General features: G+C 44.0%; 1 protein-coding gene across 1 annotated transcript in view; it reads left to right on the forward strand.

Annotated features, from left to right (window-relative positions):
• Positions 1–13849, forward strand: part of LOC136576199 (protein mono-ADP-ribosyltransferase PARP14-like) — a 90345-nt gene extending 76496 nt beyond the window's left edge. Inside the window, exons 17-19 of the mRNA XM_066575287.1 lie at positions 5354–5490; positions 10656–10833; positions 11037–13849. Of these exons, the coding sequence (XP_066431384.1) occupies positions 5354–5490; positions 10656–10833; positions 11037–11326 (605 nt within the window). The 3' untranslated portion in view covers positions 11327–13849. The remainder of the gene's footprint in view (positions 1–5353; positions 5491–10655; positions 10834–11036) is intronic.
• Positions 13850–15195: the final 1346 nt, after the last annotated feature.

Raw genomic sequence — 15195 nt, forward strand, 5'->3', positions numbered from 1 at the left:
GTTTCATCTCCCCTTGCGGATTGTATCTGTGAGGGGAGATGAAATTACATACCTTAGGTCCCCGGATTTGTACCCTGATGGGATCTTGATCCACGGACCTTGCCCCGGCACATGCGCCTGTCAGCATAATGGCGGACGCGTGTGCAAAAGTCAAGTATTGCCTGGGAAATTTAAAATCTCCCTGTTCCTGAGCCTGGAGATGTCATACCAGGAGCCGCGGTTACTGGTCACGTGATTGCCGTTATCCAATGGACAATAGCAATCACATAAACGCTTTTTAAAAACTTGAAGTTTCATCTCCCCCCACTGATGCGATTGTTAAGGGAAGATAAAACATCTTCCCGGAGGCCTCCAAATTGGAACCCCAATGTGATCGTCCTCCATGGACCTTTCCGGCTTCTGCGCATGCGCCTGCTGGTAAAATGACTGACACATGCACAGGAGCCAGGTCCCCGAGGGCCTGGAGCAGTGACCAGTGGCCTCGTTGAGCGGTCCTCGGTCACGTGATAAAAAAGTAGCGATCTGCCATTAGGCCGGTCTCCCAAGACCGAATAGAAATTGTGGATCAATCAAATACACTGGATTGCACAATTCTGCTCAAATTAGCGTGTCAGAATTACGTAATCCACTCACAGAAAACAGAGCGCAGCAGGTTCTACTTTACCCCAGATTTCCGCAACATAGAGGCCATTGTGCTCCATGGTCGCAGATATACCCACAGCCCATACGTAACTACATTGTTTACGGCCTGCGGGTACCAATGTTATTACTAAGTGACAGCACGGGAAATGCAAACACAAAACTGTGTACTGCGCATGACTGCCATGAACGCTCGCCTTTCTGCAGTTCCAAAAGCAGCTTGTTGAGCGCCTTCTGTGTGAGACCGCCACACCTCAGCAAGATTACAAAGCCTCACAGAGCGCCACTTTTTACACTACATCCCTGCCGCTGGGGTCAAGAAATACTTCACAAAAAAACAGAGAAGGAGGGATACCTGGTTTTATTGTCCCATGTGCCCATCTGAACCAGCCTCCGTAACTACCCCTGTCCTCAGACATACCACGCAGTTTACATTACCACTTTTATCTAAGATTTAGGGAATGGCAAAAATGAGGATGGGGGGTATTATTTTTAGGCAGTCAATTTTTTTTCTGCACAAGTGGGCAATGGGGCTATCCATTTTGGGGTGAAAGTCTTCATTCATGTGTGAGCTGTATAAAAAAACTGTTTGTAAATTGACACAATTGCTGAAAAAATGAAAATAGTAATTATTCCCTTCTGCTTTGCTTAGATTTATTCAAAAACTGGAATAAAAATGTGCAGTACACCTCTAGATAAATTTGTTAGGTTTAGTTTTCAAAATGGGGTCATTTGTGGGGATTCTTAATCGTTTTGGCCGCTCACGAGTGCTCTACAAGTGGGTAATGGGGCCTGGAATTTATTCAGTTGTGCTTTGAAGTCCAATGGGTGTTCCCGCCATTACAGGCCTAGCCATGTGTCCCGTAAGTAGATGAGGGCCACAATGGGTATATTTCTGAACATAGGACAAACAGGGGTATCCATTTTAGGGTGCAAGCCTTCATTCATATGTGTGCTGTACAAAAAAAATTTGTTTTTAATTGACACAATTGCCAAAAAAATCGTAATTATTTCCTTCTGCTTTGCTTAGATTCATTCAAAAACTGTTGGGTCAAAATCCGCAGTACACTCCTAGATGAATTCGTTAAGGGGTCTAGTTTTCAAAATGGGGTCATTTGTGGGGGTTTTATATCGTTTTGGCCGCTCAAGGGCTCTACAAGTGCGCAATGGGGCCTAAAAGGCCTTCAAGCAAAATGTCGTTTCTGAAAGCCACCGGCTGCTCCTTTCGGTTTGGGCCCCGTTGTGCATACAGACATAATATTAGGGCCACAACTGGTATGTTTCTGAACACGGGACAAACAGGGGTATCCATTTTGGGGTGTAAATTCTTATTTTCATGTGCACTCAAAATGTTGATAATTAGAGATGAGCGAACGTGCTCTTTTAGAGGAATTACTCGATCGAGCATCGCTTTTTTTCGAGTAACTGCCTACTCGGGCGAAAAGATTTGGGGGGTGGTGGGGTGGAGCGGGGGGTAGCAGGGGGGTTCTCTCTCTCTTTCCCCCCTCACTCCCCACCGCAACCCCCAGCGCCCCCCGATCTTTTCGCCCGATTAGGCATTTACTTGAAAAAAACGATGTTCGATCGAGTTATTGCTCTAAACGAGCACGTTCTCTCATCTCTATTGATAATCACTGTTAAATTTGTACGTCTACTAAATGGTTAAAAAAAACGAAAGCTTTTCAAATGTGCTTCCAAAATAAAGTAAACAGATGGAAATATATATCTTATCAAAAATTTGTACATATTTGATATATTACAATTGAAATTGTGAAAAAATGACATTAAAAAAAAAATTCCCAATTTTGGCGCTTTTAATAAATCTACAGAAATTCTATCGGACTATTTTCACCACCTAAATAAAGTACAGCATGTGGCAAAAAACAATGTCAAAATCACTGCGATATGCAAAACCTTTAATGAGTTATTCTATGAGTAACACATCAGATTTCAAAAATTTGGCCCGGTCATTAAGGCGTAAACAGGCTTGGTCACTAAGGGGTTAAGTACACCCTAAAAAAGATTGCTAGGCAAGAAGTGCAGAAGACAGATGGACGACTCTGGAGCACCTCAACAGCCTACCCCCGATAAGCCATTTACTTATCCCTCAGACCTCCCAACGTCATCTCTGCTTTTATTTGCTTTGACCCTTTTCCCATCGGCATTATCATCAGCTCCACCAGTATGGTTTACCAAAGGAGCTAAAATGAGTTCCATTTATAGAGATAAGATGTGTAAAATGTCCCCTTCACCAGGCACTATGAAGCCGGAGGGTCAAGAGTCATTCAAACATCTTGGTGTAGACCTAGTATGGCAGAGTAGCTATGTAAGGGGGGTGAGGTAACCCCTCTTATACTGTATGTTTAAAATACATTGTACCGTTTTCTTTATGTTCGGTGGCCTGTGCCTTTAAGCTGGGGGATGTGTGGGGATATGCACGCTTGGCTCAAGTCAGATGGTTAAAGAGTGGCCCAAGGCCTACCAGGCAGTGTGTGTGTGAGACAGAGTGCTGAAGAGAGATTTGTGAAGTGAACCCTTACAGCGGGAAGCTCTGGTGAAATGCTGTAGCTCAGAGATTTGTGCCTCAATGGGGTTACGTAAAACACTACACTAAGGTCCTATGGACAGCCAAGTTATCATGAACCTACACTACCGTTCAAAAGTTTGGGGTCACATTGAAATGTCCTTATTTTTGAAGGAAAAGCACTGTACTTTTCAATGAAGATAACTTTAAACTAGTCCTAACTTTAAACAAATGCACTCTATACATTGCTAATGTGGTAAATGACTATTCTAGCTGCAAATGTCTGTTTTTTTGTGCAATATCTACAAAGGTGTATAGAGGCCCATTTCCAGCAACTATCACTCCAGTGTTCTAATGGTACAATGTGTTTGCTCATTGGCTCAGAAGGCTAATTGATGATTAGAAAACCCTTGTGCAATCATGTTCACACATCTCAAAACAGTCTAGCTCGTTACAGAAGCTACAAAACTGACCTTCCTGTGAGCAGATTGAGTTTCTGGAGCATCACATTTGTGGGGTCAATTAAACGCTCAAAATGGCCAGAAAAAGAGAACTTTCATCTGAAACTCGACAGTCTATTCTTGTTCTTAGAAATGAAGGCTATTCCATGCGAGAAATTGCTAAGAAATTGAAGATTTCCTACAACGGTGTGTACTACTCCCTTCAGAGGACAGCACAAACAGGCTCTAACCAGAGTAGAAAAAGAAGTGGGAGGCCACGTTGCACAACTAAGCAAGAAGATAAGCACATTAGATTCTCTAGTTTGAGAAACAGACACCTCACAGGTACCCAACTGGCATCTTCATTAAATAGTACCCGCAAAACACCAGTGTCAACATCTACAGTGAAGAGGCGGCTGCGGGAATTTGGCCTTCAGGGCAGAGTGGCAAAGAAAAAGCCATATCTGAGACTGGCCAATAAAAGAAAAAGATTAAGATGGGCAAAAGAACACAGACATTGGACAGAGGAAGACTGGAAAAAAGTGTTGTGGACGGATGAATCCAAGTTTGAGGTGTTTGGATCACAAAGAAGAACGTTTGTGAGATGCAGAACAAATGAAAAGATGCTGGAAGAATGCCTGACGCCATCTGTTAAGCATGGTGGAGGTAATGTGATGGTCTGGGGTTGCTTTGGTGCTGGTAAGGTGGGAGATTTGTACAAGGTAAAAGGGATTCTGAATAAGGAAGGCTATCACTCCATTTTACAACGCCATGCCATACCCAGTGGACAGCGCTTGATTGGAACCAATTTCATCCTACAACAGGACAATGACCCTAAACACACCTCCAAATTGTGCAAGAACTATTTACAGCAGAAGCAGGCAGCTGGTATTCTATCGGTAATGGAGTGGCCAGCGCAGTCACCAGATCTGAACCCCATTGAGCTGTTGTGGGAGCAGCTTGACCGTATGGTACGCCAGAAGTGCCCATCCAACCAATCCAACTTGTGGGAGATGCTTCTAGAAGCGTGGGGTGCAATTTCTCAAGCCTACCTCAACAAATTAACAGATAGTATGTCAAAGGTGTGCAATGCTGGAATTGCTGCAAAAGGAGGATTCTTTGACGAAAGCAAGGTTTGATGTAAAAACAATGTTATTTCAAATACAAATCATTATTTCTAACCTTGTCAATGTCTTGACTCTATTTTCTATTCATTTCACAACGCATGGTGGTGAATAAGTGTGACTTTTCAGGGAAAACACAAAATTGTTTGGGTGACCCCAAACTTTTGAACGGTAGTGTACCTCCAGTAAGTTACTATGATGTTGAGTACTGAGTCAAGATGTGTGTCGTCCTCTGCTAACCCCAACAAAAAGGACTTAACTCTAGCAGGTACTGTTGTTTGTACTAAACAAATTTGGTCTTTCAGTAATAGTAGCAGTTCATAAGCATCAGGGCTTGTGGTCATCTACTCCGCTTACAGTGTGTTCGAGGCCACCTGTCATATTGCCCAGTAAACGCTTCCCACCCTATGGAGTGTTAAGTGCAGGTGGTTCCTACTCGCGGATCTAGTGAGTCCTCTCCTGAGGAGATAGTGATAGTCAAGCCATCTTTGGTTGAGGAAGATCTGCGCCCCGACAGGGGACCGACCTGCCAAACCTACTGACAGTTTTACATATGCACTTCTTGCCTCATCCTTACAGAAAATATAATAAGATGAGCAAGTAACTAATAATCATTTCTCTTCTAGGACAATTCGAGATGCCTCGAAGCTGGACATCGATGAGCGGCAGTGATGTGACAGTGGTACAATTAAAACCTGGAAGTCAAGAATACAATGATGTTGAAGCGAAATTCAGAAAGACGTGTCAGATGAGAATAGTCAATGTAATTGCCTCTACACTATAACCTTCTACACCGGGGAAGCACAGACGTTATGGTCTAATGGGCCACACAAGCAGATCGCATTATATGGTGGATATGGTTACATTGTGGCATGGTTCACTTCTTCCTTTTTACAGAGTTATGTTGACTGAAGTTCTGAGTAAGGATCGAGGCACACAAGACAAAGAATATGTTCAGATAATGTCATATCCATCTGCAAATGTAGCTTGGTGCCCATGAGACATTGTAGCCCTTCTTTCCCAAAAAGTTCAGACACTATGTAAAATGTAAAGGAAAAAAAAGATTGTAATGATTTGGAAATATCATCTAAGCATATTCCATTCACAGTAGAACATAGAACCCAAATCACATGGGGAATCGGAGGCATATATTGTAATTCCGCTACACTTAAGCAGCATAGAGGATTACAGCAACCTCATTGGTTGTTGGGCAGCACGTGGATACACATTGTGCACGCGGATACAGTTACACAGCTGTGCATGAGAATCACCTGACTTTGTTGAGATAGCATATCCATGGTGGCAACCCGGAAGCAGTAACCGTGAACCGGAAGTCCTTCAGGTAACCTTCCGTGTACCGGAAGCCAGGACCCGGCGCTTCAGGAGGCCATGCCGAGGATATGCAGAGATGATTGGGTGGGTAAGGTTTAACATATGTATATAAGGAGAAGGTATATGTGTATATGTCACTTGAAAAAGTCGCTTTTAGGCGACGAAACGCGTCGGACATATCTGTTAATAAAAGTTAGTGCTTGTTTTGGAAATATCCAAGAGACCTATCATTTATATAGTACAATAGGCATTCCTCTGGAGCGCTGGATCTTTTTTGTTTTTTTGTGCTTATCCCATTTATATTCAGTCGCACCCTGTCACAGGGGTGTGACAGATCCTTGCTTGCTTCAGTGGTATTGACTTCCTGAATCTCCGATTGGTGACTGCAGCAATTGTACAACGTGTACCAGGACGTGGAGGTGTTAGGTGGAGGGTCTCTTTACAGTGGCCCATCCACCTGCACCGGGTAAGTCCCAAAAAGATTTTCTGTTTTTCTACATCTTGGAAATTACATTCTAGTGGGTGGAGCGCCGTCACTTATTGTTTTTTACTTTTGATCAGAGATGTGGGCATGTTTAACTCGTGCTGAGAGGAACGTAGCTGAGAAGCACGTGCTGAGAGATGTTGGCATATTTTACTCGGCCAAGTTGTACGGATATTTCCAAGATGCAGCAGCTACGTTCCTCTCAGCACGAGTAAAACATGGCCACATCTCTGATAACATGAAAATACCACCATTTCATAGTAAAAATGTACATAGGCTTCAGCAGCAGTGTTGATGTACTAATAACATGCAGATAAATACAAGAGCCAGAAGCATAAGTGACATATGAGAGCCCATAGAGTGCTACAAGAGAGGCCTTAGAGTGCTACAAGAGAGGCCGTAGAGTGCTACAAGAGAGGCCTTGGAGTGCTACAAGAGAGGCCTTGGAGTGCTACAAGAGAGGCCGTAGAGTGCTACAGGAGAGGCTGTAGAGCGCTACAGGAGAGGCCGTAGAGAGCTACAGGAGAGGTCGTAGAGCGCTACAGGAGAGGCCGTAGAGCTCGCTACAGGAGAGGCCGTAGAGCGCGCTACAAGAGAGGGCGTAGAGCGCGCTACAAGAGAGGGCGTAGAGCGCGCTACAAGAGAGGGCGTAGAGCGCGCTACAAGAGAGGCCGTAGAGCGCGCTACAAGAGAGTCCGTAGAGCGCGTTACAGGAGAGGCCGTAAAGCGCGCTACAAGAGAGGCCGTAGAGCGCGCTACAAGAGAGGCCGTAGAGCGCGCTACAAGAGAGGCCATAGAGCGCGCTACAAGAGAGCCCGTAGAGCGCGCTACAAGAGAGCCCGTAGAGCGTGCTACAAGAGAGCCCGTAGAGCGCGCTACAAGAGAGTCCGTAGAGCGCGCTACAAGAGAGCCCGTACAGCGCGCTACAAGAGAGCCCATAGAGCACACTACAAGAGAGGCCACTTAGCGCTACAAGAGAGGCCATACAGCGGTACAAGAGAGCCCATAGAGCGTTACAACATTGCCCATAGTCGTGCAGAGAGGAACGTAGCTGAGAAGCACGTGCTGAGAGATGTGGGCATGTTTTGCGTGTGCTGAGAGCAACGTAGCCGCTGCATGTAGGAAATATATGCTTACTCGTGCTGAGAGGAACGTATATTTCCTACATCCAGCAGGTCCATTCCTCTTAGCACCAGTAAAACATGCCCACATTTATGATCACGTCATTCTCGTGCACAGCTCCTCGTGCACAGCTCTGTAACTGTATCCTCGTGCACAATGTGTATCCACGTGGTGCCCAACAACCAATGAGGTTGCTGTAATCGGCTATGCTGCATAAGTTTTGCAGAATTACAATATATGCCAATGTGAGATATTTTTACATTTCAACTAAAAAATTCAACTTCTTTTAGACATTAATGGCAGCAACACATCTCAAAGCTGGGGCAGGGCCATGATTACCTTTGTGTAGCATTCCTTCTTTTTACAACAGTCTGTAAATGTCCAGGAAGTGAGAAGACCAAATGCTGCATTTTTGGAGAGGAATGTTGTACCATTCTTGTCTGATGTAGGATTCTAGCTGCTCCACAGTCTTGAGTCATCTTTGCTGGATTTCCGTTTCATAATGCACCAAATGTCTTCTATTGGTGAAAGGTTGGACCTGCAGGTGGCAATTCATGCTGTTGTGATGGATGCAGTATGTAGTTTAGCATTGTGTTGCTGAAACATGCAAGGCCTTCCCTGAAAGAGATGTTGTCTGGATGGGGCAGATGTTGTTCTATAACCTTTATATACTGCTCTGCATGAACAGTGCCTTTCAAGATGCCATAGGCACTAATGCAACCCAATACTATCAGAGATGTAGATCTCTGCGCTGAAAACAAGCTGGATGGTCCCTCTTCTCTTGAGTCCGCAGGATACAGCGTCCGTGATTTCCAAAAAAAAAATTTCAAATTTTTCTTCATCTGACCACAAAACAGTTTTCCATTTTAAATTAGCTTTGGCCCAGAGAAGACGCCGATGTTCATGAATTGTATTATATGTGGTTTCTTCTTTGCACAATACAGCTTTAACTTGTATTTGTGGATTGTACGGCAAACTGTGTTCACAGACGATGATTCCTGGAAGTATTCCTGAGTCCATGCAGTGATTTGCTTTACAGAATCATGTCTGTCTTTAATGCAGTGACATCGGAGGGCCCGTAGATCTCAAACATCCAATACTGACCATCGGCCTTGTCCCTTGTACAAATGAATTTCTACAGACTCTCTGAATCTTTTGATGATATTATGTTCTGTAGATGATGGCATATTCAAAGTCTTTGCAATTTTACGTTGCGGAACACTTCTCTGAAATTGTTCCACAATTTTTAGACACGTTTTTTTCACAGATTGACGCTCTTTTCTTTTGATACAAACAATATTGTATCCAGCAGCACAGCAAAGGAAGTCCCAAAATTTTGAGGAGCCATGTGAGAAACTCCCAAAAACATTCTAACTTCTCGGATGCTTCAAAAAAGGACAAAACCGCATACGAAGCAGCATACAGGAATTTTCATTAAAGAATGTTTAGCATCCAATGATGCCTCCTTTATTTCTTCTCCATAAACATAGCGACATTTCTGCCATGGCACGGCCTTTTTCATGTTTGAGTCATAGCCAAAACATCGCTATGTTTATGGGGAAGAAATAAAGGAGGCATCATTGGATGCTAAACATTCTTTTATGAAAATTCCTGTGTGCTGCTTCGTACGCGGTTTTGTATCTTTGCTACTGTTATGTGACGGTACTTGTGAGTTATCTGTCACTACTTTTTTTTTAAATTAATTTCACAAATGTTTCACCAATACATATGCATAAAAAAACAGTATTTATTTCTTAAACTCCATTTGTTTATTTCTCCAAAGCATAAATATTTATAATATTATTCAGGTGGTATAAACGTGGTAATAGCCTGCAAGATAGTGTTATCGCGTTTCCTCGAAAAAAGGACTGTCTTATATTAATTTTTGCCTCAAAAGAGGCACAGTGTCTTATTATTGGCGGTGTGTGGGGTGTGTCTTATAATACTCACCTACTGCCGGTGTTACGGTCCTTGTACTGCCCTTTGTCGCTGCTGCAGGCTGCCGTGTCCTCCAAACTGATAGAGCAGTTCTTCCTGGAAGCGGAGCTTGAATACCCTGCCTCCAACAAGCTAGTGCTCTGATTGGTTAATTGAGCGCCGCGTCAGCCAATGAGAGCCGGCGCTGAATTGACCAATCACAGCTATTCAATTATGTCATTGAATGGCTGTGATTGGTTAATCCATCACCATCTTTCATTGGCTAGCGCGGCGCTTTATTAATCAGAGCATTAGCTTGCTGGAGGCGGAGTATTCAAGCCCCGCTTCCAGGAAGAACTCCTCTGTCAGTCTGCTGCAGCGATGGAGGCCAGCACAAGAATCAGAATGCCCGCGGTAGATGAGTAGTGTTTTTTGTTTTTTTTACATATAGCCTAGCTAGGGCTTATTTTCAGGGGAGGGCTTAAATTTCAAGCCCCCCTTCACACACACCCTCCTCCCCTGAAAATCGCGGTATCTCTTATCGGGGGAGGCCTTATTGTCAGGCAATAATGGTAATAGAACCTTAAATAAGTTGTGACAGATAATCCACGAGTAGAAAGTTGACCCTCCAAGTGTTTTTCATTAGTACTACTAACTCTTACAACCCTTTTGTTGCCCCTGTCCCAACTTCTGTTAGATGTGTGGCTGTCATTAATTTCTAAATGAGTTAAATTTTTTTTAATTAAATGGAAAAAACGCCCATTTTGTGTTGATCTACATTTTACACAGCATCCCAACTTTTTTGAAATTGGGTTTCTAACACAGCCCTGGTACATTACCTCCAGATGGACAATGGCTGGTTGTAATCGCAGCTGGTGAAATGCAACTACCCTACACTGGTACATTACTATCAGAGGGATGATGTCTGTATTGTAGTATCACCTGCTGGGATGTAGCAGCATAGAGCTGGTACATTATTGCCAGAGAGATGTTACCACCAGAAGGATGGGTGCTGGTTGTAATGTCACCTGGTAAGATGTGGCCGCACTGACCTCCCATTCCTGTCTCTGCAGATACAGAGGGTTCAGAACAAGAATCTGTGGATGAATTACCAGATAAAGAAACAGGCAATTGACACCAAGAAAAAGACAACAACAAGCAGCGAGAAGCAGCTCTTCCACGGGACAAACTTCAACACAACCCAAACTGTGAACCACAATGGATTCAACCGAAGCTATGCGGGAATGAATGGTAAGACACATGGCCTGACTGTTGTGTCAAGGGCCCAGGAAGGGATACATAGTATATATGGCAGTCAGGGGCTCAGGGATGGATATACAGGATACATAATAGTCAGGGGCCCGGCTGGAGTAACCAGGGATACATAACAGTCAAGGGTACATGTTGTGTACAGTCCTAATAATGACTCTTGTTTCTCATTATGTATTATACAGCAGCTTATTATGGAAATGGCACGTATTTTGCAGTGGATTCCAATTATTCTGCACATGACCAGTACTCCAAACCAGATGCAAATGGCCTTAAATACATGTACCTGGCCCGGGTCATTGTTGGAGAGTTCTGTGCTGGACAGCAGGGAATGGTGGCTCCACCGGCCAAGAATCCATCTAACTCCACTGACCTGTACAACAGCGTCACCGACAACCCAGCCAGGCCAACCATGTTTGTGATATTCCATGACATCCAGGCATATCCCGAGTATCTCATCACTTTCCGTAAATGATTGTTCTCCCTGTTTTTACAGTAATGGTGGAATGGCCTGTGGGGGAATATTTTTTTTCTTTTACTATAATCCAAACCCATCTACTAGCTTTCTGTTTGTTAAAGCTAGACATTGTTCACAGGATCACACATTGTGCCAAAATGGGCAGCAAGACTGCAGGTTGAGATTGCTGCCCGTGGATACCGTGTAGGGTTCTTTTCCTTGGCATTGCTGGTTTGGGCTCCGTGTTTAGTCGTTGAACACTACTGTCAGCTGGCACCATATGGTGAAGGCCACCAACTCTGGAACATTTTACTATACTACTAAGCCACCCAGAGACGTAACTTGAAGCTTCTGGGCCCCAATGCAAAACCTGTAACCGGGCCCCCAACTATAATGCTTTGTTCATAGTATTGGTCTCTCTATATGGAGAAGAGAGGCCTTATGGGCCCCCAAAGGCTCCTGGGCCCGGGTGCAACCACATCCCTTGCATCCTCTATAGTTACGCCCCTGAAGCCACCATCTGACCTGCATTGCATCTTGTTCCCATGTATAACAGAGGGCCTGACCTTTCATCCTAAGTCTGTCATTTGGGGTGGTCCTCCTGCACTTCTGTTTAGCACTACTGCCGGCTGTGATTTAACTTCCCTGCACCCCAAATCCCACCCCCACCCTTCCCATATCTCCCCTTGCACTGCTTCTGTATATTGATTTATACTGTAGACCCAACACCACAGCACCTTATGGCTACCGCCACGCTTGTCACTCTCAAGCCACAGAGTGGACTTTAGTGTAGCATGCGCCTTATTTCTGCTCGTACTGATTAAAAATTAGGCAAAGTGATAGGGCGCATTAGTATAACAGGTTTCTACCACATATAAAAAGAAGCCATTCTAATTTCCCTCTAGACATGAAGTGCTTAAAATAAGGCTCGCCAGCATCTACAATTTAATTATTTTTATTGGCACCGGTACCAAGATAGTGTGGGGGGAATTTATCATTGAAAAACTGGTGAGAAAAAGTTGCAAAATTTGGCAAAACTTAAATCTGCACAAAAATTTTGTGACTTTTAAAAACTTACAAGCTTACATCACTTAAGCCAATTTTCCAAAAAGTGGAGTGAAGAATGGAGTGAGAAGAGGAACATCTGTTTTTTGTGCAGACAAAACATAAAATTCTCAAAATTGATTTGGGCCACAAGAAAAAGGTGCGACTTATGCCAGAACTCTGGCACAACAGCAGTAATAAATGTGCCCCCATGTATCGAGCCGCACAGGCCTTACATTGGAGAAAGACTCCTGTGTGGGGTGATACATGGGGGGACGTTTATAAAGGCTTATTTTGCCAGAATTTATGTAGAAAAGTCGCTAAATGCACAAAACTTAGTTTTGTTTTTTTGTGCCACTCTCGCCACTATAGTAAAAAGTGGGCAGATCTCGCTGGAAGGTGGCATAGCAGACCCAGATTAACAAATTTATGTATAATTTACGCCAGAAACTGCCGTGAATTATACCACAGATGAACACAAGGTGGGAGCTGGTGTACATTTCTGTGTAGGTGCACCGAAGTGGCAAGAAGCACCTAAGAAATAAAGAGCCTCTGCTGCTTCACAGATTAGGTGCATTGTGCGCTAGGGAAATCTTATTAAGACCAGTGTTTGACATGCCGGTCTTAATAAATTTCCCCCATGGTGTTTGTGTTCTGGTGCCAATGCAAATTGGTTAGTTTTGGATGCTGGCGACCCTTCGTTTTATCCTGATAGAGGAATACAGTGCGTTACCAAGCTGCCCTGGGTTGTACCTGACAACTCAACGCTACCTTTCTGCATAGCAAAAGAGTCTTTAGTGTGTGTATTGCGGGCGATGCCCTGTTTTGCTGAGACTTGTGCCACGAAATGTGCTTGACCTCCTGATAAATAGGATGATTGGTCAAAAAAGTCCTTGATGTGCGCCAATAAAAGGTGAAGCAGATCAACGTGTGGATGGCTGCGAAAGATGCCCCTGAATTACTCCATAAGCTGGATCCCCTGCATCCGGCTGGCAGTTGTCGCACACTTTTAGGGTCACTACTTCCTGCTATGGCACTTACCACCATTATAAGGACCATGTCCGTTCGGTACTTATGAGAAGATTTCTGGGATGAAGGTAACACCAGATCTTCTTATGTGTCTTAATGTACTGAGAAGGACGCATGCAGACCAGATGCCAATCACATCATCACTGCCACAAAGTGCCTTACTACTCAGGGTTAGAAGAACTCGGCCAATCCTTCTCCTTTGGAAATCTACCATCCGGACACAGGACAATGGAACGACTGTCTGCTCTGTGGTCCTTATGGGACCAGATTTCAGTCTGACTACATCTATAATTTATTTGACTTTATCATTTCATGGACAGACGTTACATTTCCTTAATACAACCTCGTTCTCTTTGCTTCTCACATATGGATGTTTTCTTGTTGAGTTTCATTTTGGAGTTTATGTTGGGCTTCATGCACTTATACCGATTTGTCTTATTCTTTGCGTGAATAAAACCTTTACTAATAGAGTCAACAAAAAAAAAGGATTGTTTTCTTTTTTTCAGACCATTTTTAGAAAATGTTGATGAAACGTAGTAGAAAGAATAATGGATCAACGCGATGGGTTGGGCCAACTACAATTAAATGACTGACCACAAAGTCTGTTGGGTTTTCTAAATAAACGTAAGCAAATAAAACTCAACAAGACACCGAAGACAATGTGGCGACTTTATTACTGGTGTTGTGCCAGAGTTCTAGCACAACTTGCGCCTTTTTTGTGAAAATCAATTTAGATAGTTACTATTTGTGCCAAAAAAGAACAGATGTTACACCTGTTACAGGCGGTGGTGTAGGAAACATATCTAGACTAGAGATGAGCGAGCACACTCGTCTGAGCTTGATGCTCGTTCGAGCATTAGGGTACTCAAAATGCTCGTTACTCGAAACGAACACCACGCTGTACTCGAGTTATCTGCATTTCCTTCCCGCATGTTTAGCGCCATTTTCTAGCCAATAGACATGCAGGGAAGGCATTACCACTTCCTGCTGTGACGTGCCAGCCCTATCCCACCCCCCCACAGTAGTGAGTGGCTGGCGAGATCAAGTGACCGCCGAGTACTTAAAGTGGTCCCGCCCGCGGCTCGTCTCAGACACATGCTGGCAGAGGTTAGGGAAAGTGCTTCTGCTGATATAGGGAAAGTGTTAGCGTAGGTCCTGTCTTCAAGAACCCCAACGGTCCTTCTTAGGGCTACATCTGACTGTGTGCATCACTGTTGTGGCTGGCTGGGAGCAGTAGTGCACCATTATTATTTTTCCATCTCGGGCTGTGCAGGCCATTTCATCTATAGCGTTCTCAGTCTGCAGGGTATTATACAGAGTTTAGGGACAAAGCTGCTGCTGATATAGGGAAAGTGTTAGAGTATGATCCTGTCTTCAAAAACCCCATAGCTCCTTTGTTAGGCTACATCTGACCGTGTGCATTATACTTGTGGCTGGCTGGGAGTTGTAGTGCATCCATTTTTGTCTTACGCATCTAGGCCTGTTCCCAGCCTTTCAGTAATAGTTTTTCAGGTTGCAGTGCCATACAATCCCGCTCTCACCGTGAAACTGCACTCAAATATTTCCTAGCCTGCTGCGAACAACTTCATTTATACTGTTCTCTGTCTGCAGTGCATAACAGAATGATGAGGCAACAGCCACTTCTATAGGGAAAGTTATATACACAATACAGTCCGTATCCTCCGTGCAAAAACCCCAAAGCTCCTTCGTTGGGCTACATCTGACCGTGTGCATTTTAGTTGTGGCCTGCTGGGAGTAGTAGTGCATCCATTTTTGTATTACGCATCTAGGCCTGTTTGCAGCCTTTCAGTAAT

This window comes from Eleutherodactylus coqui, chromosome 8 (genome assembly GCF_035609145.1).
Source record: "Eleutherodactylus coqui strain aEleCoq1 chromosome 8, aEleCoq1.hap1, whole genome shotgun sequence".
Lineage (NCBI taxonomy): Eukaryota > Metazoa > Chordata > Amphibia > Anura > Eleutherodactylidae > Eleutherodactylus > Eleutherodactylus coqui.